This window comes from Oryzias melastigma, linkage group LG2, assembly GCF_002922805.2.
Source record: "Oryzias melastigma strain HK-1 linkage group LG2, ASM292280v2, whole genome shotgun sequence".
Taxonomy (NCBI): domain Eukaryota; kingdom Metazoa; phylum Chordata; class Actinopteri; order Beloniformes; family Adrianichthyidae; genus Oryzias; species Oryzias melastigma.
Genome location: NC_050513.1, coordinates 20,263,819 through 20,290,623, shown reverse-complemented (window position 1 = coordinate 20,290,623; position 26,805 = coordinate 20,263,819). Strand labels below are relative to the sequence as shown.

The window sequence follows — 26,805 nt, the reverse complement described above, 5'->3', positions numbered from 1 at the left end:
ATCCTCACAACATCCTCACAAAATCCTGAGAACATCCAGAGAACATCCAGAGAACATCCTCACAACATCCTGACAACATCCTCACAACATCCTCACAACATCCTCACAACATTCTGACATAATCCTCACAACATCCTCACAACTTCCTCACAACATCCTGACAACATCCTCACAACATCCTCACAACATCCTGACAACATCCTGACAACATCCTGACAACATCCTGACAACATCCTGACAACATCCTCACAACATCCTGAGAACATCCTGAGAACATCCTGAGAACATCCTGACAACATCCTCACAACATCCTGAGAACATCCTCACAACATCCTCACAACATCCTCACAACATCCTGAGAACATCCTCACAACATCCTCACAACATCCTCACAACATCCTCACAACATCCTGACAACATCCTCACAACATCCTGACAACATCCTAATTTTTTTATGATTCTTCATGATTTTTCCTGATTGGGATTTTTCATATTTCTTCAAGATTTCTAATTAATTTTTATGATTTTTGTATGATTCTTTACCATTTTTCAAGATTTTTCATCATTCTTTATGGTTTTCCATGTCTCATCTTCACATCATCACAGGAGAACTTCACACAGAAGTCTGCCAGGAGTCCAGAGATGGACGGAACCAGTTTCGGGTTTCATCTGATGATTCTTCATGACTTTTTATTGTGGATTTTATTTGTGGACTGGAGTCAGCGGAATAATCTACACCCGGACATTTCTAAAACCAAAGAAATGGTGCTGGACTTCCGCCGGACACCTGCTGCTCTACAGCCCATCACCATCGATGGAGCAGAGGTGGAGGTGTCACCACCTAGAAATACCTGGGAGTTCTCCTGGACAATAAACTGAGCTGGTCACCAAATGTTGACGCCATCTACAAAAAAACCCAGAGCAGGATGTACTTTCTAAGGAGACTTGCTTCTTTTAATGTGTGTCCCAAGCTGCTTTTTATTTTCTGGCAGGCTGTTGTTTCCAGTGCTCTTTTATATGCAGTGGTGTGCTGGGGGGGCAGTGCTACTGGAAAGGACATGAAAAGACTAAACCGCCTTACCAGGAAGGCAGGTAAGGTGGTGGGTCAGAGTCTGGAGTCACTGGAGTCTGTGGTGGAGCTAAAGAAAATCCTGGAGAACTCCCTGAATCCGGTGTAAACACAGTTGAGTTCACAACAAATTCATAAACCAAGGAATGATTGAATACACAAATAAAGTCAGATGTTCCAGATGTTCCTCAAAGCCAGAACTTGGTCTTAGTCTTGAGTCTGCTGGACGCTAAAAGCCTGAACCAGTCTAGATCCTCAGGCTCAGGGTTCGTTCTTCTGAGTCTGAGCTTCTTATCATCTTTGCAGTGAGTCACAGCACTGTTGAAACATTAACCTGTACACACACCTACACCTACACAATTCACACAGCCAGATACATCCCAGACTCTTCAAACATCAACACTCTTAGTCTTCTCCTAAGGGTTACTAGTTTTCTGAACCAAGACCCGATCTACTGAACCAGCAGCAGAACCCCCCAGTCAGACTCTGATGATTGAACGTTTCTTCTCTCTAAGAAAACTTCTTCTGATGCTCTCAGGAAACATACTCTGAAACACTGCAGCTCTGCCAGTCAGATGAGACCAGTACATGAAAGCACTGGATTGTGCCCCCTTGTGGTTGGATTGAAATCTGCAGCTGTTAGAACATGGATGTTTTTCATGGACAAAGACTTCCACAACACATGAATCAATCAGTCCACACAAATGGTTATTCACCCTCGCCATCAGCTCATCCCATCGAGAATTGAAGGCGTCCAGTTTCTGCTGGATCAGTTCATCCAGAACCCCTCCATCCATCAAGGTCTGGGCCAGCTCTCGGATTTGGTTCCGGTTGTCCTCTGGGTGCTGCAGGAGAACCTCCAGACTCTAGAGATCAGGACGAGGACAGAGAAGCAGCGTCAGTAGATCAAACGGACAGTGAGACATTATCTGAAGCGAGTCGTGGTTATTGTAGAGTAAAACTATCAGTTCTGTTCATCTTTTTACTGTTTACCATTCCTCGTTCTCCAGTGAGGAACCTGAGCTCCGTACTCAACTTCACGATGGGCTACAGACGAGTGGAGACAGCTTTTTCTAGAAACAAAGGTCCTCTTAATGACGTAATCCTGTATAGACCCGACTTTCAGTCCTATCATGGACTGGACCGGTCTTTGTCTCTGCTTGGTTTGAAGTAACAGGAATGCAGTCGGATATTCTTCTGGTTCTAAGACATGTTTGACACATAAGGAGAACAATGATGGATCCCTGGTTCCCTACAGGTTCTTCTTTACTTCTTTCCTCTGCTTTCACCAAAATCCAGTCAGAGAACAACTGTGCAGTTCCTGAAGACAAAGCTAATCTGGACTGGTTTGTGCATCTGGTGTCTGTGACGATGTTCTGATCACTCCTCAGTTTACTCACTTCCAGCGCCTCCTGCAGCTCTTCAGTTCCTTCATGGAGGTTTTCTGTCTCGTCCAGCTTCTGCTCCAGCTGATCCAGGAAGAGGTTTTCCTGCTCCAGGTACGCCAGCAGCTCACACCAGCACGCCCACACCTCCTGAAGACGTCCACAGAGACACATCAAGTCTTTGCAGTGAATCCTAAACACAATGTGGGACATTTACAGACCTTATTCTACGTTCTAGAGTCAGTTTACTCAGCCATGAAGAAGGAAAGAAGATAGGAAGTAAGGGATGAAGTGAAGAAGTTATAGGAAAGAAGTTTGGAAGGAAGTTAGGAGGAAAATTAGGAAGCATTTCTTCAAGTTTCTGGACCTTCAGTGTTAAAGAAGGACAAATATCAAACTGCACCTCCAGGGTTTTACATTTCCCATCCAGCCGGCTGCACAGGCGCTGGTAGTTGGCTGTGAGAACCTCCAGCTCTGAGCGCAAAGCATCATGGGATGTGGGGGGTGCCTTTCCAATGAAGCTGTTGACGCTGTCAGTCAGAAGCTTGACCTTCAGTTCTTTGGAGTGGACTTCTTCCTGGGCCCTCTGGTGTACAGAAAGAGAGAGAGAGAACATAGATCTGCATCAAATAGAAGCTGAAAAGAGATGAAGCATGTTTTCATCTTAAGGTTAAGACTGAACCTTCAAGAGACCCAACCCTCTGAAACCTTCATAGGTCTGCCCTGACTACTTCATCACTACTGAACTGAACCCTCTAGTACCTGCACAGGTCTAAGAGTCACATGTCATGTCTATGTATAGAGTCTATGTAATCAGGTGACTCTAGAGACAGAGTCCTATTTCCTCATCTCATAAAAACACCAGAGATTAAAGGCCGTCATCCAGAACTCATAAAACTTCATTTATTTTTGTTTTACTTCCTTCTTACTGAACATTAGGGGTGGAGCCTAAAGCACCGGATGACTCACAAAGTCAAGACCCTCTACAGGTTGAGGATGCATGGTGCTGCTTCAGACCCTCTGGCCATCCCCATGACCCGGTAGAACCTGGCAAATACCTAAGGGGAGGTCCAGGGTGCAGCGTCCGTGTACGGTCCAGAACTCTGGATCGTAGCCCAGAGATATCATTGGTGTATGACACCGTAGTCCAGCAGGAGTCGGTTAGTCTTTGATTGTCCTGTCCTCTACCCAGAGTGCAAAGTGAAGCACAGGCTGTTTCACAGAGTCAAACTAGCTCAGAGTCACACCTGAGAAGACTCGTGAACTGATCCCGTCTGTCATCTAACACTGAAGACTCAGCTGGTGTCCACTCTGACCTCCACAGAACAACCACTTCCAGTGATGTTGTACACTCTTAAGAAGCCCGGGGACCACCTTAAAGGTGATCTAGCGGATGCTGTAGAACACGTGTGCCAAAGTCACGGCCCGGGGGCCGGATCCGGCCCTCCGGTTAATTCTATGCGGCACTCCAGATTGTTTTATTTTATTGTCAATAATGACTCGATGTTATCTTGAGCTCATTTCTAACTTGTTTAATTTTAACAAAATATATTTTTATGGAGATTAAAATATTAAAGTTATTTAAGGTTTAAGTTGATTTATTCTGAATAATATTCCTGTCTTTTTATTATTTATAATTAGGTTAAAAAGTTTCAGTTTTAAAGTTTTAAAGATGTAGTTTCAGAGTGTTCACTAAATGTTTATTCTGTTTGTCCCACGACCTCAGGTGTGTTTTGGATTTTGGGCCAACTGTCCGATTGAGTTTGACACTCCTGCTGTAGAATGAAACAGACGAGACCAGGAAACATCGCACAGGGTCCTACTGCTGACCACGACCCTGATTGTTGAATCATTCATGACTTTTTAGAACCCTGATGGATTTATCATCTGTCCGGGAAGGAGGGAGACAGGAAACTTGTCCTGCTCCTCTGCAGCCACAAGGAGGCAGCAGAGAGCAACCTCCTGAAAGAACCTCCAGAGAATCAAACTCACAGAGGGAAACCTGGGTCAGCTGTGCTCTGGTTTGGTTTTTAAAAGACTTTAGTCTCAGTAAATGTTTGGTTGAGTGTTTTTGTTCACATGTTGGTCTGTTTTTATAAGACAGTCTCTGTCTTCACCTTCAGCTCCTCCACAGCTTTGCTGAGCTCCTCAGGAGTCTTGTAGGTGAAGTCTCTCTCCAGGTAGTCCTCCTCAGCCTGGTTGATCCACTCCTGCATCTCCTGCATCTCCTTCCTCAGGGCCATGGTCTTGTCCAGCCCCCCTTTCAGAGCCGACTTCTTGGCGTAGGCCTGGACGGAGCAGAGGAATCATGGGAGTGTTTTCCTGCCGGTGTCGGTGCACCTGACGCTCCTCACCTGTTTGCAGACAATCTCCCACTGGCCGTTGAGGTCGTCCAGCTCCTTCTGGATGTGGATGGCAAACGGAGGCTCCGCCTCCTTCTTGAGGTAGAGCCCCACTTCGTTGATGCCGTTGAGGCTTGGCTGGATGGTGTGGATGTCGTTGACCAGAGCCTGTTGGGTCAGAGGTCAGGATGGAGGTTAGAGGCGGAGCCATCAGCGACTGACCGACATGCTGGTCATCGTCCCCACCGTGCACTGCTCCAGCTGCTTCTCCAGAGCCTCAGAGTCTCCCAGGGCGGGCCACTCCTCGTTCAGAAACACGTCCACGTCCGCCATCCACTTCTTCAAGGACTTCACGTCGTTCTGGAAGCATAGACGCACTTCAGGACCTCAGAACTGATCCCTGTGGAGGTCCCGCTTTGGACGGGGTCTCACCTGGAACTGCATCAGCTTGGCCATGAGCTCCTGGATTCGCTCTGCGTTGCTGGTGAGGGTGGAGCCCAGGCGCCGCCAGCGAGCTAAAACGGCGTCCATCTCTGCTCGATACCTGAAGGCGGGATTCCGGAACACAAGGAAGAGAGAGAAATGAAGGAGATAAGACAGGAGAGAAACAGAAGCAGAACAAAGACCAGATACCATCACCCTGGCAGTAATAATCTGGTAACTGGATCATGTCCTCCATTTGTCTATCCAATCAGAGTTTCCTTCCATTTAAACCTCATGGAAATGTTTTTATGTCAAGGTCTTGTCCTCCTTTCTCCTCTCTGGTCCTCCTCTACACCTCTGTCCAAAATGTGTCCAAAAACTCTGCATAGATCTGCAGAACATCAATAATATGCAACCACAAGAGGGCGTAACCGAGAGCTCTAGTGTGCTGTAGCTGAGTCTAGAAGATTGAAGGAACAACATCCAACAAAAAACAAATCAAACCATCCATGATGGATGGATGGATGAATGATGAATGGATGATTGATGGATGGATGGATGGATGATTGATGGATGGATGGATGGATGGATGGATGATGGATGGATGGATGGATGATTGATGGATGGATGGATGGATGATTGATGGATGGATGGATGGATGATTGATGGATGGATGATGAATGATGGAGGATGGATGATGGATGGATGGATGATGGATGGATGATTGATGGATGGATGGATGATGGATGGATGGATGGATGATTGATGGATGGATGGATGGATGGATGATTGATGTATGGATGATGGATGATGGAGGATGGATGATGGATGGATTAAGGATGATATAAGTGAGGTGGATACAGAGGATACAGATTAGATGGAGTCAGATATTTCCGTGGAAACATCTGAAGAAATAAACATGTTTCTTCATATTTCCCTGTTAACTTCTGAGCTGATAAAGTTTTTCATTGAATGTTCTTTATTTTTCCTTTCTGTTACTTTTATCTGCTGCAGAATTTGATTTGGTAACATCAATGTTTCCAGCATGTGGTTTGAAATGGTTCCTGTGGTTCTGTTTACTTAATAAAGCTCTGAACCAGTCCTAGTATGGCCTTAAAGTAGACTCCGCCCCCAACCTCAGGAACCAATCCCGTCTGACAGTACATGAGCCACATCACAAACAAAGTAGAGTTCAGTAGAAGCTAGGAAACAGAACGGACGTCCTCCTCACTTACTTCTGACAAATGTCTGGAGGAGCTTTCTGGAAAACTTGTTCAACCGTGGAGGTCAGGTAGTCCACCTCCTCCTGGTGTTCAGCCAGAGCCACCTGGAGCGCCTGAGGAGAAACACCGCCACCTTCAGGTAAAAGCAGGAACTGCATGTTCTACAGAATCACTCTATGTCAGGGGTATTCAAATCCAGGCCTCGAGGGCCGGTGTCCTACATGTTTTCCAACCAACCTTCCATTGAAGCTCCTTATTGGCTGCTAATTTCCAGGATCAGGTATGTTTAGCCAATAAGGAGCTTCAATGGAAGGTTGGTTGGAAAACATGTAGGACACCGGCCCTCGAGGCCTGGATTTGAATACCCCTGCTCTATGTCCATCAGAACATGAGGGAATATTATAGAAGGATGGTGGAGGTGATGAACTGCAGATTCCATCAATAATCCAATCTGTGATCAGATCGGATCAGCTGATCATCAGAAGATGTAGGACCAACATCAGCCAATCAGCTGCAGGAACCTCTACCACTAAACTGGAGAGGAGGCGGGGCTTACCTGAACATCCGCCAGCCTCTGCTCCATGACGGGGTAGTCGGTCACTGCTGTGGAGGGGACGGCCATCTTGGCCTCGCACTGCTGTATCCATGCCAACAGAGTGGAGATGGTGTCCTTGTAGCGAGCAGGAGGGAGACTCTCCAGAACTGCAGAAGAACACAAGGACGGACAGTCACTGAACTGGGACGACTGGACTGGACCGACACCTTCAGAAACCTGAAGAACTCAGAAGAGGAACAAGGTCTGTAGATGTCTCCAAACACAGAGGTGGACATGTCCCTTAAACAGATTTCCTTGAGGAGCAGAACCTCACTCCATCGATGCTGGGATGGATCTGTTTCAGGTTCTGACTCCACCGTCTTCCATGAGGTCTGGAACCAGAGATTCTGGAGAAGAACGTGCGGTGCCTCACCCAGCTGCAGCTGCCTCTCTCGGGCCCGCAGGTCCTCCAGGACCTTAAGGTAGTGCTCCTTGAAGGCGTGGATGTCAGCATCCAGGAAGGTGGAGGAGTCCTCCTCTCCCTCCTTCTCCTCCTTCAGCTCCTTCAAACGTTGCTCCAGGAGCTCCACCTGCAGCTGCAGTGAGGACAGGCGAGAGATCTCCTCCTGTGGGAAAGGACAGCAGGGGGGTCTGTTAGTGGACTGGTCTGGTCCGGATTGCTCAGTGTGAACGAAGCTTTAGTGGACCAGGACCTAGAAGGATATCTGCTAGTGGACCAGGACCTAGAAGGAGGTCTGTCAGTGGACCAGGACCCAAAAGGAGGTCTGTTAGTGGACCAGGACCCAGGCGGTGGTCTGTTAGTGGACCAGGACCTAGAAGGAGGTCTGTCAGTGGACCAGGACCCAGACGGTGGTCTGTTAGTGGACCAGGACCCAGAAGGAGATCTGTTAGTGGACCAGGACCCAAAAGGAGGTCTGTTAGTGGACGAGGACACAAAAGGAGGTCTGTAAGTGGACCAGGACCCAGATGGAGGTCTGTTAGTGGACCAGGACTCAGAAGGAGATCTGTTAATGGACCACCATCAAGAAGGAGGACTGTAAGTGGACCAGGACTCAGAAGGAGGTCTGTAAGTGGACCAGGACTCAAAAGGAGATCTGTTAGTGGACCAGGACCCAAAAGGAGGTCTGTTAGTGGACCAGGTCTCAGAAGGAGATCTGTTAGTGGACCAGGACTCACAAGGAGGTCTGTTAATGGACCAGGACCCAAAAGGAGGTCTGTTAGTGGACCAGGTCTCAGAAGGAGATCTGTTAGTGGACCACCATCAAAAAGGAGATCTGTTAGTGGACCAGGACCCAGAAGGAGGTCTGTCAGTGAACCAGGACTCACAAGGAGATCTGTTAGTGGACCACCATCCAGAAGGAGGTCTGTTAGTGGACCACCATGCAGAAGGAGGACTGTAAGTGGACCAGGACCCAGAAGGAAATCTGCAAGAGGACCAGGACCCAGAAGGAGGTCTGTTAGTGGACTACCATCCAGAAGGAGGTCTGTCAGTGGACCAGGACCCAGAAGGAGGTCTGTTAGTGAACCAGGACCAAGAAGGAGATCTGTCAGTGGACCAGGACCCAGAAGGAGGTCTGTCAGTGGACCAGGACTCACAAAGTCTTTGTCGATCAGCTGGATCTGTCACTGTTGTAGAAACTCCATCACACTTCCAGTGGTTTCAGTAATCTTGATATCAAATCGTTGGTTCAGGACATTCCTGCTGGTATTTTAATGAACTTTCATAAACTTCATAGTTTTTGAATTATTGAGTAAAATTTGTCACATAGGAAATGAATGAGAACATTTTCAAAATCCAACATTTTAAGTAGATTATTAACAAACATTTAAATATATTCATGGGATAAATTTTCATCTTTATAGTAATTTCATAAAAATGTGGAGTTTAGCTAATATTTAAGCAACATGCTAACATTTTTGGCTAATTTAGTTTACTGAGGAATTTTAGGCTATTTCAGAGTTTAGCTAATATTTAAGCAACAAGCTAGATTTTGTTTGGCTAATTTGTTATCTACTGAGTGTTTTTAGGCTAATTTAGAGTTTAGCTAATCTTTAAGCAACATGCTAACATTTTTGGCTTATTTGTTATCTACTCAGGGTTTCTAGGCTAATTTAGATCTTAGCTAATATTTAAGCAACATGCTAACATTTTTGGCTAATTTTTTAGGCTAATTTAGAGTTAAGCTAATATTTAAGCAACATGCTAACATTTTTGGCTAATTTTTTGGCTAATTTAGAGTTAAGCTAATATTTAAGCAACATGCTAACATTTTTTGGCTAATTTCGTTTACTAAGGAATTTTAGGCAATTTCAGAGTTTAGCTAGTATTTGAGCAACAAGCTAGATTTTGTTTGGCTAATTTGTTATCTACTCAGGGTTTCTAGGCTAATTTAGAGTTTAGCTAATATTTAAGCAACATGCTAACATTTTTGGCTTATTTGTTATCTACTGAGGGTTTTTAGGGTAATGTAGAGCTTAGCTAATATTTAAGCAACATGCTAACATTTTTGGCTAATTTTTTAGGCTAATTTAGAGTTAAGCTAATATTTAAGCAACATGTTAACATTTTTGGCTAATTTAGTTTACTGAGGAATTTTAGGCTATTTCAGAGTTTAGCTAGTATTTGAGCAACGAGCTAGATTTTGTTTGGCTAATTTGGCACCTACTGAGTTTTTTTTTTCTATTTTGGAGTTTAGCTAATCTTTTAGCAACAACCTAAATATTTTTGCAAAATTAGGATGTATTAGAGATTATTAGCAATTTTACTACAAAATGTTTATGATATTTAGGTCATTTTCCGTGGTCTTTCATAATTACTTAATGAAATTTCCAGTCTTTTACCAAATGTAACATTTTGCAAATAGCTTTTGGATTTTCAGCAAATCCATTCAGAAATTATGGAAAATTGATTCACTATTTTCAGTAAAAAGCTTCAGCATATTCAGAGACTACTTTCAGCAAAAAGTATTTACACTAGTATTATTGCAGCTAATGGAACTTTTCTGGTTTATATTTTTACTTTCAAACAGATGTTAGCTTGATATGTCTTCATGTTAATTTATTTTTTGTTTTAATTTAAATCAGAAGTTTAGCATCTGACTAAGATAGAGATGACATAAAGAAGCTAAATCACTTCTTTCTTCTAAAGCAAATAAAACATGTACACAAACTAGGGAGAGACAGACACCACAGACACAAAACCTGACAAAACAAACTAGAACAAACACACCCACCACTCCTCTAAATATCCTACTGGACTCATCTGAACTTCAGAGGACACACTATAAGTCATCTGTGGTTCTGAGATCTTCCTGCTCAGAGAGGCGTTTCTATGGAAACGTCACTAACACGGTGGGGGGGGGTAACCATAGACATACTTACAGCATAGAGCTGCCAGGAAGCAGAAAAGACACAAACATCATCCTCATCACTTGACTGAAGGAAACACTCAACTTCACAAACAGAACTTCACTAACCCGACAGCGGTCCAGCTGCACTCTGAGAGGTTCTGGTTCTGATGCTGGGGGGGCCTGGACCTTCAGCCAGTTCTCACTGCTGTCCACCGCCTGCTCACACTGCTGGAACAGGCTGTAGAAGGCCAGGACCTGAAGGGGACACGGACGAAGACCAGGTCTCAGAGATACCATAAGAACTATCTTCTGGTTCTGGTTCTGAGAGTTTGGGCTTCAGACTCGGTTCTGATATTCATGGATCTTTACTTGATTAACATGTTTGGACTGTAGATGATGTTACAGTAGTGATACTGTCACTATAAGAACTATCTTCTGGTTCTGGTTCTATTCATCTGAGTCGATACCTGCGAAACACCACCGTGCACATGCACGTGCATGTATACCTTGGTCTGGTAGGCCAGCCAGGCCAGCCTGTCTGCCAGCAGCCCACAGAACCCGAGCCAGCGCTGGTTCAGCTGATCCGCCGCCTGAGCGATGTCATCAGCCCGACTGCCCTCTGGAGGTCAGTAAAAAGGAGGAACAGGAGTCAGAGGGAGGAGGGAGGAAGAACAGGAGGAGGAACAGGAGTTAGAGGGAGGATGGAGGAGTAACAGGAGTTAGAGGGAGGATGGAGGAGGAACAGGAAGAGGAACAGGAGTTAGAGGGAGGAGGGAGGAGGAACAGGAGTTAGAGAGAGGATGGAGGAGGAACAGGAGTTAGAGGAGGATGGAGGAGGAACAGGAGGAGGAAGGGGAGTTAGAGGGAGGAGGGAGGAGGAACAGGAGTTAGAGGGAGGAGGGAGGAGGAACAGGAGTTAGAGGAGGATGGAGGAGGAACAGGAGTTAGAGGGAGGAGGGAGGAGGAACAGGAGGAGGAACAGGAGTTAGAGGAGGATGGAGGAGGAGCAGGAGTGAAAGTGATGCTAGATGGAGGAAAGGAGGCGCAGCTCCAACATCCTCGTCTCCTTCCATTGTCCTCTGACAGTGTTTCCATGGAGACGTCAGCAGACGGTGAGACAGGTACGGCCGTCGCCATGGCGACAGACGGGGAGTGCATGTGACTGGAGGGGTGTGCACGTTACCTTGCTCGACCAGCGTCTGTGCCGTGCGCGTGGCCTCCTGCAGCTTCCTGTACTTCTCAGGCCGCTCGCGCTCTATGGCCTGCAGGGGGAGGGGCATAACCAACAACATAAAAACATGAATTCATGATCAACGTTAGTTCTTCGATTATTTCTCTGTTTTGTGTCACATCAAATATTATTTTTTAAACATTTTATTAAAAATAATGAAACTAATTCCATAAATGAGTCTCAGTCTTCTATATTTTTATCTTTCTAAAGAATCTGACCACAGAGGAGTTTTTGTTGTAGCTGTAGCTGATGTAACACTATAGTTTACTATAACAGATGTATGAGGATCTTCCTGTTTGTTTGAGTCTCCTCTGAGTGAGTAAACATTGACATCCTCATGGGGGCGCTGTTTTCTTCAGGTCTCTCAGCTGCTCCTCTGACCTGAACTTTGTCAAACAGCTCCTGGATGCTGCCGTCCTTCCGGGACATGGAGAACTCTGGACTCTGCAGGATGGCCTCGCCTCGGGTCATGTAGCTGTGCACCTCAGTGAAGTCCACGTCAAACCTGGCAGTGCAAACACACACACACCGTCACGGAGAAAACATCAGGGATTCCCAAGCTACAGTTAGTAGGTTAGCCACATTAGCCATGTAAGCTACGTTAACTCAAACATAATCCATATAAGCTACGTTAACTCGCACATTAGCTTACATGTTAGCTACACAAGCTTTCACATTAACTTTGTTAGTTTACATGTTGTTAGCAATGTTAGCTTACATGTAAGCTACATTATTATACAGGACAGCTACATTAGCTTACACATTACACACATTAACTATGTTAGTTTACACATTAGCCACGCCAGCTTACACGTTAGCTATATTAGCTTTCACATTTGCCACATTATTATACATGGCGGCTACATTAGCTTAAATATTAGCTACATTAGCTTACACATAAGTTTATATGTTAGCTATGTTAGCTACTATAGCTTAAAAGTTTGCTGCTATAGCTTACACGTTATCCACATTAACAATGCTTTCTTACAGATGAGTTATGTTAGCTTACATGTTAGCTACATTAATTTACACGGTAACTACACTAGCTTACACATTAACTACATTATCTTACATGTGGTTTGTATGTTAGATGACACGTTAGCTACTTTATTATAAAGGACAGTTGCCTTAACTTAAACATTAGCTACATTAGCTCACAGATTAGGTTACATGTTAGCTACATTAGTTTACAAATTAGCCGTGTCAGCTTACACGTTAACTACATTACCTTACAGGTTAGCTTACAAGTTAGCTACATTAACTATGCTATCTTACACATTAGCTAAGCTTGTTTACACGTTAGCGTCATTAGCTTACACATTAGCTTACATGATCACTCTGTCAGTTTACACATTATCTACGTAAGCTTAGACATTAGCTACATTAGCTTAGACATTAGCTACATTAGCTCAAACGTTAGCTACATTAGCTTAAACGTTAGCTACACAGGCTTACACAGCGGCTGGATGGCTCACTGTGCTAAGTATAGAGTTTGCACACAGGAGCCCTGGGTTCACTGATCTCCAACCAGATTGGGTCCTTAGACAAGACCCTTGACGCTGCTGCCTAACTGGGTCCCTGTGCCCCTCAAGTACAGGGTTGTGTCAGGAAGGGCATCCGGCGTAAAAATTCTGCCAAATCACTGATGCGAAACAGTGGGTGTTGTTACGCTGTGGGGACCCCAAAAAATGGGATAAGCCCAAAGGTGAAGAAGACACTGGCTTACACATTAACTACGTTAACCGACATATTGTTAGCTATATTAGCTTACACGTTTGCTACATTATTATACATGACAGCTACATCAGCTTAAATATTAGCAACATTAGCTTACATGTTAGTTTATATGTTAGCTATGTTAGGTACTATAGCTTACACGTTAGCTACGATAGTTTACACATTATCTACGTTAACTATGCTTTCTTACTCATAAGCTATGTTAGCTTACATGCTAGCTACATTACTTTACGTGTTAGCTACGTTTGCCTACATGTTAGCTACACTATCTTACACATTAGCAAAGCTGGCTTAAACATAAGCTGTGTTATCTTACACAATAGCTTGCATGTTAGCTACATTTGTTTACACATTAGCTGCGTTAGCTTCCATGAGTTAAATTAGCATAAAAAGTGAAAATTTCAAATTAATTTTAGTTTTCAGAAATAAAAGAATTTTAAAAAATACCATTTTGGAGTTAACTGAAGGCTAAACCCTTTTTTTAAGCATGATCCAACACTTTGATTGGTTCTGATGTGCCTTATGAACTCCTCCTAAGCAGAGCTTACAGGACTAATGAAGGGATTCCTTCTGCAGGTTTCAGGTCTGGGATCTACAGAATTTTCTAACCAGAACAAGGTCCTGCAGAACCTCCTCACCTACCTGCTGAGGTACGACAGCAGGAAGGGGTGCATGAAACTGAACACCAACCAGAGTTAGACATTGTCCTTCTGCATCACCGTTCCTGTTTCTGAGCTCCACACACCTCTTCCTCAGCTCCGAGTCCACAACCACCTGCCTCTTCTTCTGCGGCGGCGGCGACTCTCGAGCCTGCCGCAGAGCCGACACCTTCTCCCTGGTGATGACCTTGGTAACGGTGGCGGTGACCGAGTGGGTCAGCTCGGACTTCCTGGAGGACGACAACTGCACGGAAGGAGAGAGGAGTCCTTAAAAAAAAGGTCACGTTGCCATGGAAACTGCTGGTGTGAACATAGGAGCAACCGCGGTGGAACCGTTCTGACACAGGAAGTCCAGAGAGCATCAGAGGAAACTACGACCTTGACTAGAACTTCAAGGAGACGGGAACCACGTGAGGAGGACTCATGTCTTGCATGTATTGTCTGTGGGACCACAAGACAGACCACAGATCTCACCTGGGAGATGTTGAGGTCCAGACCTTGGACCAGCTCATCCCAGCGTTGGGCGAAGGTGTCCAGTCTGGCCTCCAGTTTGTTGGCCACGTCTTTGTTCTTGACGCTGGACAGGAGATCCTGGCTCATGGAGCAGAGCCGGTCCATGGTAGGATGCTTCGCCTCCAGCTCCGCTTTCAGCATCTGATGGACCAAAGCCACCGATCTGTGAACGAATCTGAGTGTCGACCGGATGAATGGGGGAGGAGACTTACAGTGAGGCGGTGAAGCAAAGCGCTGGGGTCTGCCTCCTTCCCTTTGGAGGTCCGGATGGAGGCCAGAAGCTCCTCCTTCTGCGTCAGCCAGGAGTCAAACAAACTCTGGTTGGACAGACAGACACCATCAGACCATAATTTTCCAGCTGGCTTTGCACAGAACTTGATCAGCACCAGGACTGATGATCAGAACCACCAGACCACCACCGGTGGATGTCTGTTAGAGCTCAAACTCTTCACATAGATCATAGATCCTGGATCCTGTCATGGTCTAAACAAACCTGCTCATTGGTGAAATGCTGCCACTTCAGCAGGATTTCCTGCAGCAGGATCCAGCGTTCTTCAGTCCACCTGCAGATGGACGCCCAGCGGTCACCGAGAACCTGCGGACAGAAACCAGATCAACGGGTGCCAGCAGGAACACAAGCAGTTTCAGGGTGGATTCAGACTGGACACGATCAGTCCGGTTAAAGTGAACCAGATCTCGTTTCTCCTGATGATCCAGAATAAACTTTCAGTCTGAATTCATGCAAGTAGATCCTGGTCCAGGACCAGGGACCAGTTTGGACCCTCCATCTTTCTCTTATTGTTTTGGCCTGCCCCCGTAACTGCTGGCCAATCACTGAAGAGATCTTTAGTCAAATCTCTGGTAGATCCCAGTCTGAATACAGACCAAGCTCAAGATTAAGGACGCGATCTGGATCAAATTAAGCAGACCTGATCTAGAACAAACCTGAATACACAATCAGATAGATGTTTATTTACAGACTCAAGTCCCAATGTAAACACCAAAACTATACAAGATAGAAAAACATAAGACAGCCATGTAGAATAAAATCACCAGTAAAAGTACCATAAAAGTCAGGAAATACAAGGAACAATGAGTACCAAGAGGAAACTTCAAAGAGTTCCTGTCCCAGTGTTTCCAGATTGTGGACTAATCTGTACCAGAGCTGTATCTGCTGTTGGTGAGAGCTAAAATGAATTTTTTGTTTCATTTGGTGGTTTCTGGTTCTCTTTTTCTGTTTCATGACATCGTTTGAGTGTTTTTGAGTCTTTTGTATTCCTCAGTAAAACCTGACAAATAAAAGACAAAAAACTGTTGTTTGTTCCCACTAGAACGTGAGTGAACGTATCCCCACTGGACTCTCGTCTACAAAGAGGAACTCAGTAAACCAGTCCTTCATTTTATCACTTTGTTTCACTGATACTGAACACCTGGAAACACATGATTCTGCTTGAAGGTGACTGACCAGACAAACAAATGTCCCCACTTTAATCCTGTTCTTCTACATTTAAATGAAGAAGTGGACTGTTGTGGGTTGTCATGGTAACACTACAGCAAGCGGTGAATGAGGACTAACAGTGGTATATAGGCTGTCCGTCATGTTAGCAGACTCGAACCCTCGTTTCAGAGCAGAAATGAAGGAGCTCTGTCATTTCTTAATGAACACCCTGCAGCCAATCAGAATCCAGTATTCACCCAGACCATAGTTTAGACTGAGACATCGTGTTTAAAATGGGTGAAAAGTTCTTTATAAATGACGTTTGATCATATTCTGATCAGAGTGAGTCCTCTCTGGTTGAATAAAGGTTATCCAGACTGTTCTCACTTCCTCAGATTCAGACTCTGGAGGCGTGGCGGCCGGTGTTACCTGGAGTCTGCTCTCCAGGGCGGCGGTGGTGCTGTCTCCACTGCTCTCCTCCACCACCACCACCATGTGTGTCAGAGAGTTGACTCGGACCTGTTCCAGCTCCAGGTCCTCTTGCAGCAGCTGCACAAACACACTCAGGTCATCAGGACTGCAGCTCCCCACCGGACCTCTGCACCGAACATACTCCCACCTTGTGCTCCTCCACCTGGTGCTTGACGTCCTCCAGGTCTGGACCCAGAGGCTGGGAACCGATCCTCTTGATGCGGGCCTCCGTGTTGTCCAGCCAGTCTGTGAGCTGCTGCAGCTGCTGGTGCTGGAGGTCCATCAGAACCTCGTGGAGTCTGATGGACCAGAGAGAATGGCAACATACTGCTCATCAAACTCATTTGACAGGTGACCTTTGACCCTAAACCATCCATCAAACTCATTAGACAGGTGACCTTTGACCCTACTCCATCCATCCATCCATCCATCTTCTTGGCCGCTTCTTCCCTTTCGGGGTCGCGGGGGTGCCGGAGCCTATCCCGGCTACTGAAGGGCGAAGGCGGGGTACACCCTGGACAGGTCGCCAGTCTATCGCAGGGCCTCAATCACACACCCATTCACTCTCACATTCACACCTAGGGGCAATTTAGAGTCACCAATGAACCTATGAAGCATGTTTTTGGACGGTGGGAGGAAGCCGGAGGAAGCCGGAGTCCCCGGCGAAAACCCACGCATGCACGGGGAGAACATGCAAACTCCACACAGAAAGGTCCCAGCCGGGAGTCGAACCGGGGCCTTCTCGCTGTGAGGCAAGAGCGCTAACCACTGCGCCACCGTGCAGCCCCCTACACCATCCATCAAACTAATTTGATACGCGACCTTTGACCCTAAACCATCCATCAAACTCATTTGACAGGTGACCTTTGACCCTACACCATCCATTAACTTATTTGACAGATGACCTTTGACCCTACACCATCCATCACTCATTTGACAGATGACCTTTGACCCTACACCATCCATCAAACTCATTTGACAGATGACCTTTGACCCTACACCATCCATCAAACTAATTTGACAGATGACCTTTGACCCTACACCATCACTCTTGACAGATGACCTTTGACCCTACACAATCCCTCAAACTCATTTTGACAGGTGACCTTTGACCCTACACCATCCATCAAACTCATTTGACAGATGACCTTTAAACCTACACCATCCATCAAACTCATTTGACAGGTGACCTTTGACCCTACACCATCCATTAACTTATTTGACAGATGACCTTTGATTCTAAACCATCCATCAAAGTCATTTGACAGATGACCTTTGACCCTACACCATCCATCAAACTCATTTGACAGATGACCTTTGACCCTACACCATCCATCAAACTCATTTGACAGATGACCTTTGACCCTAAACCATCCATCAAACTCATTTGACAGATGACCTTTGACCCTACACCATCCCTCTTGACAGATGACCTTTGACCCTACACCATCCCTCTTGACAGATGACCTTTGACCCTACACCATCCCTCAAACTCATTTTGACAGGTGACCTTTGACCCTACACCATCCATCAAACTCATTTGACAGATGACCTTTGACCCTAAACCATCCATCAAACTAATTTGACAGGTGACCTTTGACCCTACACCATCCCTCAAACTCATTTTGACAGATGACCTTTGACCCTACACCATCTATCAAACTCCTTTTAAAGGTAAACCTTGACCCTACACCATCCATCAAACTCATTTGACAGGTGACCTTTGACCCTACACCATCCCTCAAACTCATTTTGACAGGTGACCTTTGACCCTAAACCATCCATCAAACTCCTTTTAAAGGTAAACTTTGACCCTACATCATCCATCAAACTCATTTGACAGATGACCTTTGACCCTACATCATCCATCAAACTCATTTGACAGATGCTTTTATATAAATTCTATATAAGATTTTACATAAAATTCACCTAAAATGTGACATTTGACAGGTCTGTAACCTGTCAAATGTGTTTGATGGATGGTGATGGATGAGGTCAAAGGTCACCTGCCAAAATAAGCTTGATGGACAGCCTATTCCTATTCTCTCTAGAATGAATGAACCGTCAGTGTCCAGGCAGGTGAGACAGCCATCAGTGATCAAACCAGGACCTTCACGACAGCTCAGTCCACCAGGAGGACTGGAGAAGACTCTAGAACAGGTATCAGCAAATACCGGACCGCAGTCCACATCCGGACCAACTGACTTTTCTTTACGGACCGGTGAGCTGGTATCCCTGGTTAAGGGAACAAAAATTGGGCTCGGTAAGAAAAAATAATGAACTAAAGAAATCAGCGGGCAGACGTGTGTAGACTAGAACTGGAGCAAATAGGACAGCACAAAAACTAAAACAGTGGTTATGACACTTGTCCTCATTTATGCACTCCATGATGCAGGTCAGAGCAGGTTATGGGAGGAGTGAAACGCAACCATTAAAAAAAAAAAAAACTTTAACTTGATTCTCTGCTGATTTTGAATACATGGAAAATTTAACTGAGTGTCCGGGTTATTACGAGTTTCTGTCAAAACTATAGGTGTAACGGATTACGGATAATCCGTGGTCCGTACGGATCAGAACGGTTCAGCACACAAGTGCATGGTACTCCAGATAGATTTGGTATTTTCAACACTGTTTTGAAACATTCTTTTCTTTCAGTTTTTGTAGATTTGGTCTCAGGACATGTAAGTATAATCAGAAACTACACGTTTTGATATTTAGTTTCTGTTCAAAGTTTAAAGATGTTTAGTCTTAATAAATAGGCCTCAATGACCAAATGTTTTGATGTTGCATATATAAATATTGTGTGTGTGAAGTACTTTATATGCTTATTGAATATATGATTTGAAGCTTTTCCAAAGGATGTATTTAGCTTTTATTTATTTATTTATTTTTTTTACTTTTCACTGATCCAAAAAATGATCTCAACCGTGACCCTAAAACCGTGACACCATGAAGGTAAAAGCTTGAAGCTTTGTTTGAATTATTTTAGGACAAAAACATTATTATTAAAAAAATATTTCAGTTTGCTATAACACCTGAAGCTGTCCCTGTTTGCTGTTGTAAAAGTGTCTTAATGTGAAAATAAAAGTAACTATTACTGAAATGAACCCAAAATACACAGAGTGGACCTTTGTATAAAGGCTGTTTTTATAACTGGACCCATTGAGATTTGAATTGGTTACCCCTGATCTAGAAGGTCGGTACCTTCCATCAAATCCAGAATGGAGCTGAAGACTGAGACCCTTACAGTCCAGAGACACTTTAGTCCCTGATTTCATGTTTTATTGACCCAGAACTCAACTTCCTTCAGGAAACAGACTCAGGCATGAACCTATTATGAAACGTATTAATGTCTTCATAAACTATAAGATCTTCAGAACTTCTGCACAAAAGAACATTAAAAAAATTGCTCCATCACATTTACGCGTTTCACAAACAATCAAACCAAAATCCCATTGTTCCTGGTCTGATTAGCCTGTCTAAGGGTTACCCGGAGGCGGGGCCTCTTACTCCTACCTGCTCTGCCTCTCCATGCTGGCCACCCTCAGGTGCTCCCAGCGAGAGTTCAGCAGGTTCATCTGCTCCCGGACCTCAGACTCCTCCTCCTCGCTCAGGTGCCCCTCCCTCAGCAGGGCGGCTCCGGCCCGCAGAACCCGGCCCACGCTGCCCTGGTGTGTGGTCAGCTCCACCATGAAGCCCTGGATGAAGATAGTCACCATCATTACACTGGTATTCAGTTACAACCACGCCCACTTTACCAAAGGAGAACTTTTTAACCCCAGAATGAACCCCCCAACCCGACCCAGTACAGTGGTACTTGTAGTACTGACTGAGTCATGCCAGGGGTACATTTACCAAGATCTGGTAAATCTGTTATGATTGGATCTTGGTATCAAACAGATTAAAATCATGGATTTGAAGACAACCAGAAACCTTTCTGATGAGAGATTTATGTCATGTTCAAACAAACAATTACATACACATAAGAATCCAGGAAATCCCGTACCGATAAAACCATAAATCCTTTGGTAAAATTAGTATTTGGTCTCCAAATAACAAGCCAGAATTCTGGGCCTCCAACCTCGTCCTCTGTACTTCACTTATAACCAATGACACCTGTTTGAACTGGTTAACTGTATAAAAGACACCTGTCCACAGCATCAAATATCTCCACCAACACCAAGGAGCTCTAGAAGGACACCAGGAACAAGACTGTAGACCCGTACCAGAGTGGAAAAACTGGATCTGCAATAAGTTAGCAGCTTTATGGGAAGAAATTATTAGGAAATGGAAGACATACAAGATCTCTAATAATCTCACTTGATCTGGAGCTCCATGAAAGATTTCATGGTGACCAACGATATCAGAACCACATAGGGGGACCTAGTGAAAAACCTCCAGAGAACTGGGACCAAAGATTAATATCAGTAACACACTAAATCATCAGAGTCTCAAATCCTTCTCCAGAGACCATCTGGACGATCCACAGAACTGGGACCAAAGTAACCAAGGTTACTCTCAGTAACACCCTACATCACGAGGTCAAGTCATGTTCCCATGCTTAAATTGGTACTTTTCCAGACTTCTCCTGGGCCCATCTGTACGATCAGGAGAACTAGGACCAAAGTAACAAAGGTTACTAAAGGTTTCTTCTCGTTTTTCCTCAAGGAAAATTTACAGACCAGCTTCATGTTTTTAAGGTGGACCATTAAACTCTACATTTATGTGGTGTATTTTAACAAAAACTCAGAGGACACAGTGAGAGCTGCAGGTCCTACCTCATGCATGTGAAACTGCTCCTTGACCTCCTCCACATGGTTGGAGATGGGGGGCTGCGCCTGCAGACCGTCCTCAGCAGACAGCAGCCACGTTAAGACCTTTCAGAGGAACAGAGACACTCAAACACAGAAATGTTTGATATGTCAGTCTAGAATGTCGACAGCACCTCCTCCAGGGACGCCTGGTAGCTCTCCAAACTGGTGGATCCTGGAGGAAGAGGACTGAGACCTCGCTGGAGATCCTCTTGACTGGGACTCAGAAACTGTAAATTCACAGATGAATGTTAGACTCACAAGAAGAGAGAAAAAAGGTTCTGGACAAAAGGTGAGGAGACGAGGACACGTTAAAACCGAGAGACTGAGGAGACGAGGACAAGTCAAGAACGAGAGACTGAGGAGACGAGGACACGTGTAGAACTAGAGACTGAGGAGACGAGGACACGTGTAGAACTAGAGACTGAGGAGACGAGGACATGTGTAGAACTAAAGACTGAGGAGACGAGAACACGTGTAGAACTAGAGACTGAGGAGACGAGAACACGTGTAGAACCAGAGACTGAGGAGACGAGAACACGTGTAGAACGAGAGACTGAGGAGACGAGGACACATGTAGAACTAGAGACTGAGGAGACAAGGACACGTGTAGAACTAGAGACTGAGGAGACGAGAACACGTGTAGAACTAGAGACTGAGGAGACTAGAACACGCGAAGAACTAGAGACTGAGGAGACGAGAAGATGTGTAGAACTAGAGACTGAGGAGACGAGAACACGTGTAGAACTAGAGACTGAGGAGACGAGAACACGTGTAGAACTAGAGACTGAGGAGACTAGAACACGTGTAGAACTAGAGACTGAGGAGACGAGGACACGTGTAGAACTACAAAAACAAAAAACGTTTGATAAAAGTTACACCAGAGGAGGAACTTCTGCTTCTGGTTTTACTGAACAGTAAAATGTGAAAACCGTTTGATGTTCCTGAACCTGAATTAAGGAGGACTGGTACTGTCCTGCAGATCAGAGGCTGAATGCGACCCAACCATCCATCCATCCATCCATCTGTCCATCCATCCATCCATCTATCCATCCATTCATCCATCCATCCATCCATCCATCCATCCATCCATCCATCCATCCATCTGTTCATCCATCCATCCATCCATCCATCTGTCCATCCATCCATCCATCTATCCATCCATCCATCCATCCATCCATCCATCCATCCATCCATCTGTCCATCCATTATCCGTCCATCATCCATCCATCAGTCTGTCTGTCCGTCCATCCATCTATTATCCGTCCATCCGCCGCATCCATCCATCTTTCCATCCATTATCCGTCCATCATCCATCCATCCTTCCACACTGTTTCTTTCACACTAGCTTCATAGGAGGTTGGATCGTCTAAGAGATGTCAGAGTCACACACTTTGTTTCTCAGACCATCTCAGACATTTGATTGATTTATTGATTGATTTCAAGCATAGATTGTGGACAACACAGGACAAAACCCACAGATTTTTCAAATTCAGTACAGAAATAATGAAATGCATTGATTAGACAATAGAAAACAAACAAACACAAAGCACACTTATGTCACATTTGATTCTTTAAATGTTGTAATCACTAACTGAAGTGAGTAGAGTTTGACTGATTGATTGAACAGGAGTAGGAAGAAGTGAATTTATATAATCCCACCCCTTCTGAGGTACTTCATTTTACAGTTTTGCATAGTCATGTCATCCAGTTCTGATATCCAGCTCTGATCAGATCAAATGACTAAATGTATATTTCCTTCTGGTCTGTAGGGTGCCCGTGGTGCAGTGGAAGGGCGGTTGACTCCTGATCAGAAGATTGTGGGTTCAACTCCCACAATGTGTCAAAGTGTCCTTGGGCAAGACACTGAACCCCACACTGCCTCTGGTGGAAGGCTGATGCTAGTGTTCAGCAGCAGAGCCACCATCAGCGTGTCAATGTTTGTGTGACTGTAAAGCGCTTTGGGCCTTCAAAGAAGGTAGAAAACCTATCCAAGTATACGTCATTTACCACATGGACCAGGACTCCCAACACAAGCCAATCCAGGTCCTGCTGAGTTCTCATTGGTCCTAACACCAGGATCCTCTGGGTTCTGTTAAATACTGCATTCCATCTCACCTTTACCACACGGGATACATTATTGATGTTTGTCAGCTGAAAGGTTGATCAACTTCACCAGATGTTCCCATAATTCTCTCTGCTCCCGAATCTCCTCTGGACTCTAAACTCTTTCTCCACTTTCCGCATTCTGCTGAACTTTCAAACCTCAGCTGTCCTGCCACCCCCATGTCCCGTCTTTGGTTTGTTCCATCCTTCCTTCTGCACCCACTGTTCCCTCCTTCTTTGAGACAACTGTTATGCCTCACATAATTAAGATCCAGGTGTAAATCACCTCCACCTTAAACACGCTCCATGAGTTTAACGTCCATCTTCAAAGATCCTGTTCTATCGTTCCACTCTTCTCCTAAAACGGTATAAAAGAATCTTGAACGACGTTTTGGTTTCTGCTGGACTGAATCCCTGTCTGCTGTTAGTCACATGTTAGCAGGTTTTTAGTAGATGCTGGTCTAAGAACATTCTGGTGTGTTCTGTGTTTAACATTTGCTGAAGTTGGTGAATGTCGGTGTGGTATTTTTGTTAGTCCTGTTATCTGCAGAAAGCCCAGAAATCCTCAAAGAACTGCAGCACTGCTCACAACAGACATGGAGAAACCTTGAGAACATGTTAGCGACATGATGTCATTGACATCAACAGGAGGCCAGCACAGCGCAGACGGACCTGGTCAGCAAACCGCCTCCTCTTTTGCTCGGGCGACGTGACATACGCAGCCTGGGTGTAGGCGTGGCTTTTATAGCGAGGCTGAGACGAGGGGCTCCGGACCCGGCCCTGAGCCACACTCACCGTGATCTGAGAGGGAAACACAAGAGGGTGAAGCACACAGCAGGAGTTAGGGCGACAGGGCAGGAGATCACAGGAGGACAGGGGAGTCCTGGAGGGACGGCAGGAGTCTCTGGATCACTTTTATCGCTTCAGGTCAACAAAACCTGATTTTTGAAACGTTTCTATGTGTTGATGGGGTCTGGGGATCATTTCTCTGATAATTCCTGAACTCTTCACACTCGTCTGTTGCTCCAAACCTGACAAAGTCTCTGAAGGTTTCCATCTCCACCTCTCTCATAGATTCAGCTGATGCTCCTCAGTACTTCAGCTCTGACTGCTGATGCCCTAAAATGAACCTTCACTCGGTTCTCTCCAGGGAACAATAACGTTCTGATGCCAGCTTTATCCTTTCCATCCACATATTCCATTTTATCCATTTCCCAGCATGCTCCTGGACCAACTTCCAACCTCTGCAGCATCTGCTGATCCTCTGAGGATCTGATCATTTCTGATCTGCTGCCAGAGATCAGCTTCTTACATCTTTTTGATGTTCTCTATCCTCTCTATAGATTTTACCGTAGTAGATTGGATTAATAGAGATATATTTTCAGATATAGAACTGTGTGGACATTCTTTTCATATAGATGTTCAGACTTAAATGTGCGACTCGAATGCTAACCGTGACCCAGAGTTCTGGTGGTTCAATGTGAAGGTCCAGCAGAAGTTTGGATCTCTGGTGGTTGAACTGCAGGAGCTTGTAGAGGGTGGTGATGTGGGTTCGTACCTGCTGGGAGAAGCGCTGCTGGGTCTGGACTTGGTAATGCTCCTCCATCTCCACTCGGCCGGCGCCGGTGGACGCTGGAGACAGTTTCTCCACCTCCTGAATGGCCTCCATGGAGACGCTCTGAGGAAACACTCGGAAGAGGGAGGTCACGTACATGATGATGCTCTTCTTGTCAGGGCTCGGCACCGCCACGTCTGCAACATACAAACACATGACTCTCAGGATTGTGATAGTCACGGGAGGGTTGTACCTCTGCAACACTCTATCAGTCGATTGGTTGTCCATCAGTCAGCTATCCTATCATCATTCGTTCATCATTCCTGAAGTTTGTCCATCTGTCAGTCTGTCCATGAATCCATCCGACCCTCCCCCTCTCTCTGTTCATCAGATGTCTATAGTATCTTATTCTGAGTTCATAGTTGAAGCCAACAGAGACTGTTGGTTCTGACTAATGGACCCGACAGTACCTTCTGGGTCCAGCAGCCTCTCGATCCCCAGGTGCTGCTCAGCTTTACTGAAGGCATTCTCCAACCTTTCCACAGCAGACTCCGCCTCCACCGAGCTCCAGTCGATCAGCTCTGGTCTGTCCAGAGGAACAAGAGGAACACTTGGTGTATTTAACTGAGACTCCTCTCAGGGAGGAGGTAATATGTTCTAAAGACTTAATTTAACCACATCTTCTGTGGTTTGTTTAGAATCCAGTTTAAGTCTGTAGAATGTTTGTGTGTCGACTGAACGAGACCAGGGAGTACCTGTGGCTGTGGATCAGGGCGCTGAACGCTAACCCATCATTCCAACTGCTGGAAAAGTTCACCACATTGACCTGAAGACAGAAGCAATACCATGAAGAAGCTTCAAACACTGAGGCTGTGCATCATTGACTCAATGACAAATTCCCTTTTCTTTAAGATCAATTACTGTCATGAACCTGGACCAAGACCTCACCTGAGGGTACTGCCGGGTGCTCTGTCGGACCCAGCTCAGCAGAATCTTCTCACTGTTGGTCTGCTGTAGGCCTGCCATCACGTCCTTCATCACATCCTTCACCTGGACACATCAATGCACAGTGTGCTTTGACAGCTGATGGTTTGGGTGAAACCGTAGCATGGCTCATGTCAGAGGTGGGGACTCGAGTCACATGACTTGGACTCGAGTCAGACTCGAGTCATGAATTTGACGACTTTAGACTCGACTTGGACTTTCCTACCTCTGACTCGTGACTTGACTTGGACTTTGATATACATAACTTGTGACTTGACTCGGACTTTAGCCCTCTGACTCGGAAAGACTTGCCATTTTCCCCCCAAATCCACGGATTATAAAGTATAAAGTATAAAGAGAGAAAGCCGCGCGCACTGCGCTCTCTCTATCTGTCTTATTTACATCCGTCTGCGGTGTCGGCCCAACATCCAATCAAATTAGAGCCACGTTTGATTGATGTGACAGCCCAACCAATCAAATTGCAGAAAAACATAGTCCCGCCTCCCCTTTAAAAGCACGAGTTCCTGTTTGCCGGTGTTTTTACTTCTAGCATAAAAGTTTATAGATCGTCAACAACAAACGGTTTGCAGTTCACAGAACATGTGGATTAAAGGATTACTCACATAGATTCAACATCAACCAACTTCATCTGACTGTAGGAGCAGCAACATCAAGTAAGTTCTGAGTGAAAGCTGGCGCTAGCTTAGCGGCTAACCGCTAGCTGCTGTTAAATGAATGAGACTGTAAACTCTGTTAGCGGTACATTGTGACACCGTGCAGCTTAGTATAATCACAAAGTGACGACAGGTGATTTGGACATTTCCACCGCTCAGATCTTTACCTGGGATCTGGGCAGGACGCGAGTGATCATAGCGGGAGCAGCAGGGCTGCTGTGGAGCGGGCTCGGTTGTTCTCTGTCGTTTTCTGATATAAATCCAGCAAATGTATTATA

At 45.3% G+C, this 26,805-nt stretch overlaps 1 protein-coding gene across 7 annotated transcripts in view; it reads right to left on the bottom strand.

Moving 5' to 3' along the window:
• dmd (dystrophin) overlaps positions 1-26,805 on the bottom strand; it is a 94,669-nt gene that overhangs the window by 49,383 nt on the left and 18,481 nt on the right. For 4 of the 7 annotated variants that reach the window (XM_024263140.2, XM_024263145.2, XM_024263142.2 and 1 more), the window contains exons 6-34: positions 25,818-25,919; positions 25,625-25,695; positions 25,340-25,455; positions 24,873-25,066; positions 23,987-24,115; positions 21,343-21,438; positions 21,176-21,274; positions 19,914-20,095; positions 16,546-16,696; positions 16,356-16,475; positions 14,982-15,083; positions 14,701-14,805; positions 14,450-14,629; positions 14,062-14,219; positions 11,961-12,084; positions 11,532-11,610; positions 10,855-10,967; positions 10,475-10,603; positions 10,380-10,388; positions 7,411-7,603; positions 6,999-7,144; positions 6,455-6,555; positions 5,229-5,340; positions 5,043-5,156; positions 4,809-4,964; positions 4,572-4,742; positions 2,858-3,040; positions 2,470-2,604; positions 1,786-1,935 (exon numbers count right to left, since the gene is read on the bottom strand). In XM_024263140.2, coding sequence (XP_024118908.1) covers positions 1,786-1,935; positions 2,470-2,604; positions 2,858-3,040; positions 4,572-4,742; positions 4,809-4,964; positions 5,043-5,156; positions 5,229-5,340; positions 6,455-6,555; positions 6,999-7,144; positions 7,411-7,603; positions 10,380-10,388; positions 10,475-10,603; positions 10,855-10,967; positions 11,532-11,610; positions 11,961-12,084; positions 14,062-14,219; positions 14,450-14,629; positions 14,701-14,805; positions 14,982-15,083; positions 16,356-16,475; positions 16,546-16,696; positions 19,914-20,095; positions 21,176-21,274; positions 21,343-21,438; positions 23,987-24,115; positions 24,873-25,066; positions 25,340-25,455; positions 25,625-25,695; positions 25,818-25,919 — 3,720 coding nt within the window. The remainder of the gene's footprint in view (positions 1-1,785; positions 1,936-2,469; positions 2,605-2,857; positions 3,041-4,571; positions 4,743-4,808; positions 4,965-5,042; positions 5,157-5,228; positions 5,341-6,454; positions 6,556-6,998; positions 7,145-7,410; positions 7,604-10,379; positions 10,389-10,474; positions 10,604-10,854; positions 10,968-11,531; positions 11,611-11,960; positions 12,085-14,061; positions 14,220-14,449; positions 14,630-14,700; positions 14,806-14,981; positions 15,084-16,355; positions 16,476-16,545; positions 16,697-19,913; positions 20,096-21,175; positions 21,275-21,342; positions 21,439-23,986; positions 24,116-24,872; positions 25,067-25,339; positions 25,456-25,624; positions 25,696-25,817; positions 25,920-26,805) is intronic. The other 3 variants (XM_024263141.2, XM_024263143.2, XM_024263146.2) reach the window with 2 other exon arrangements.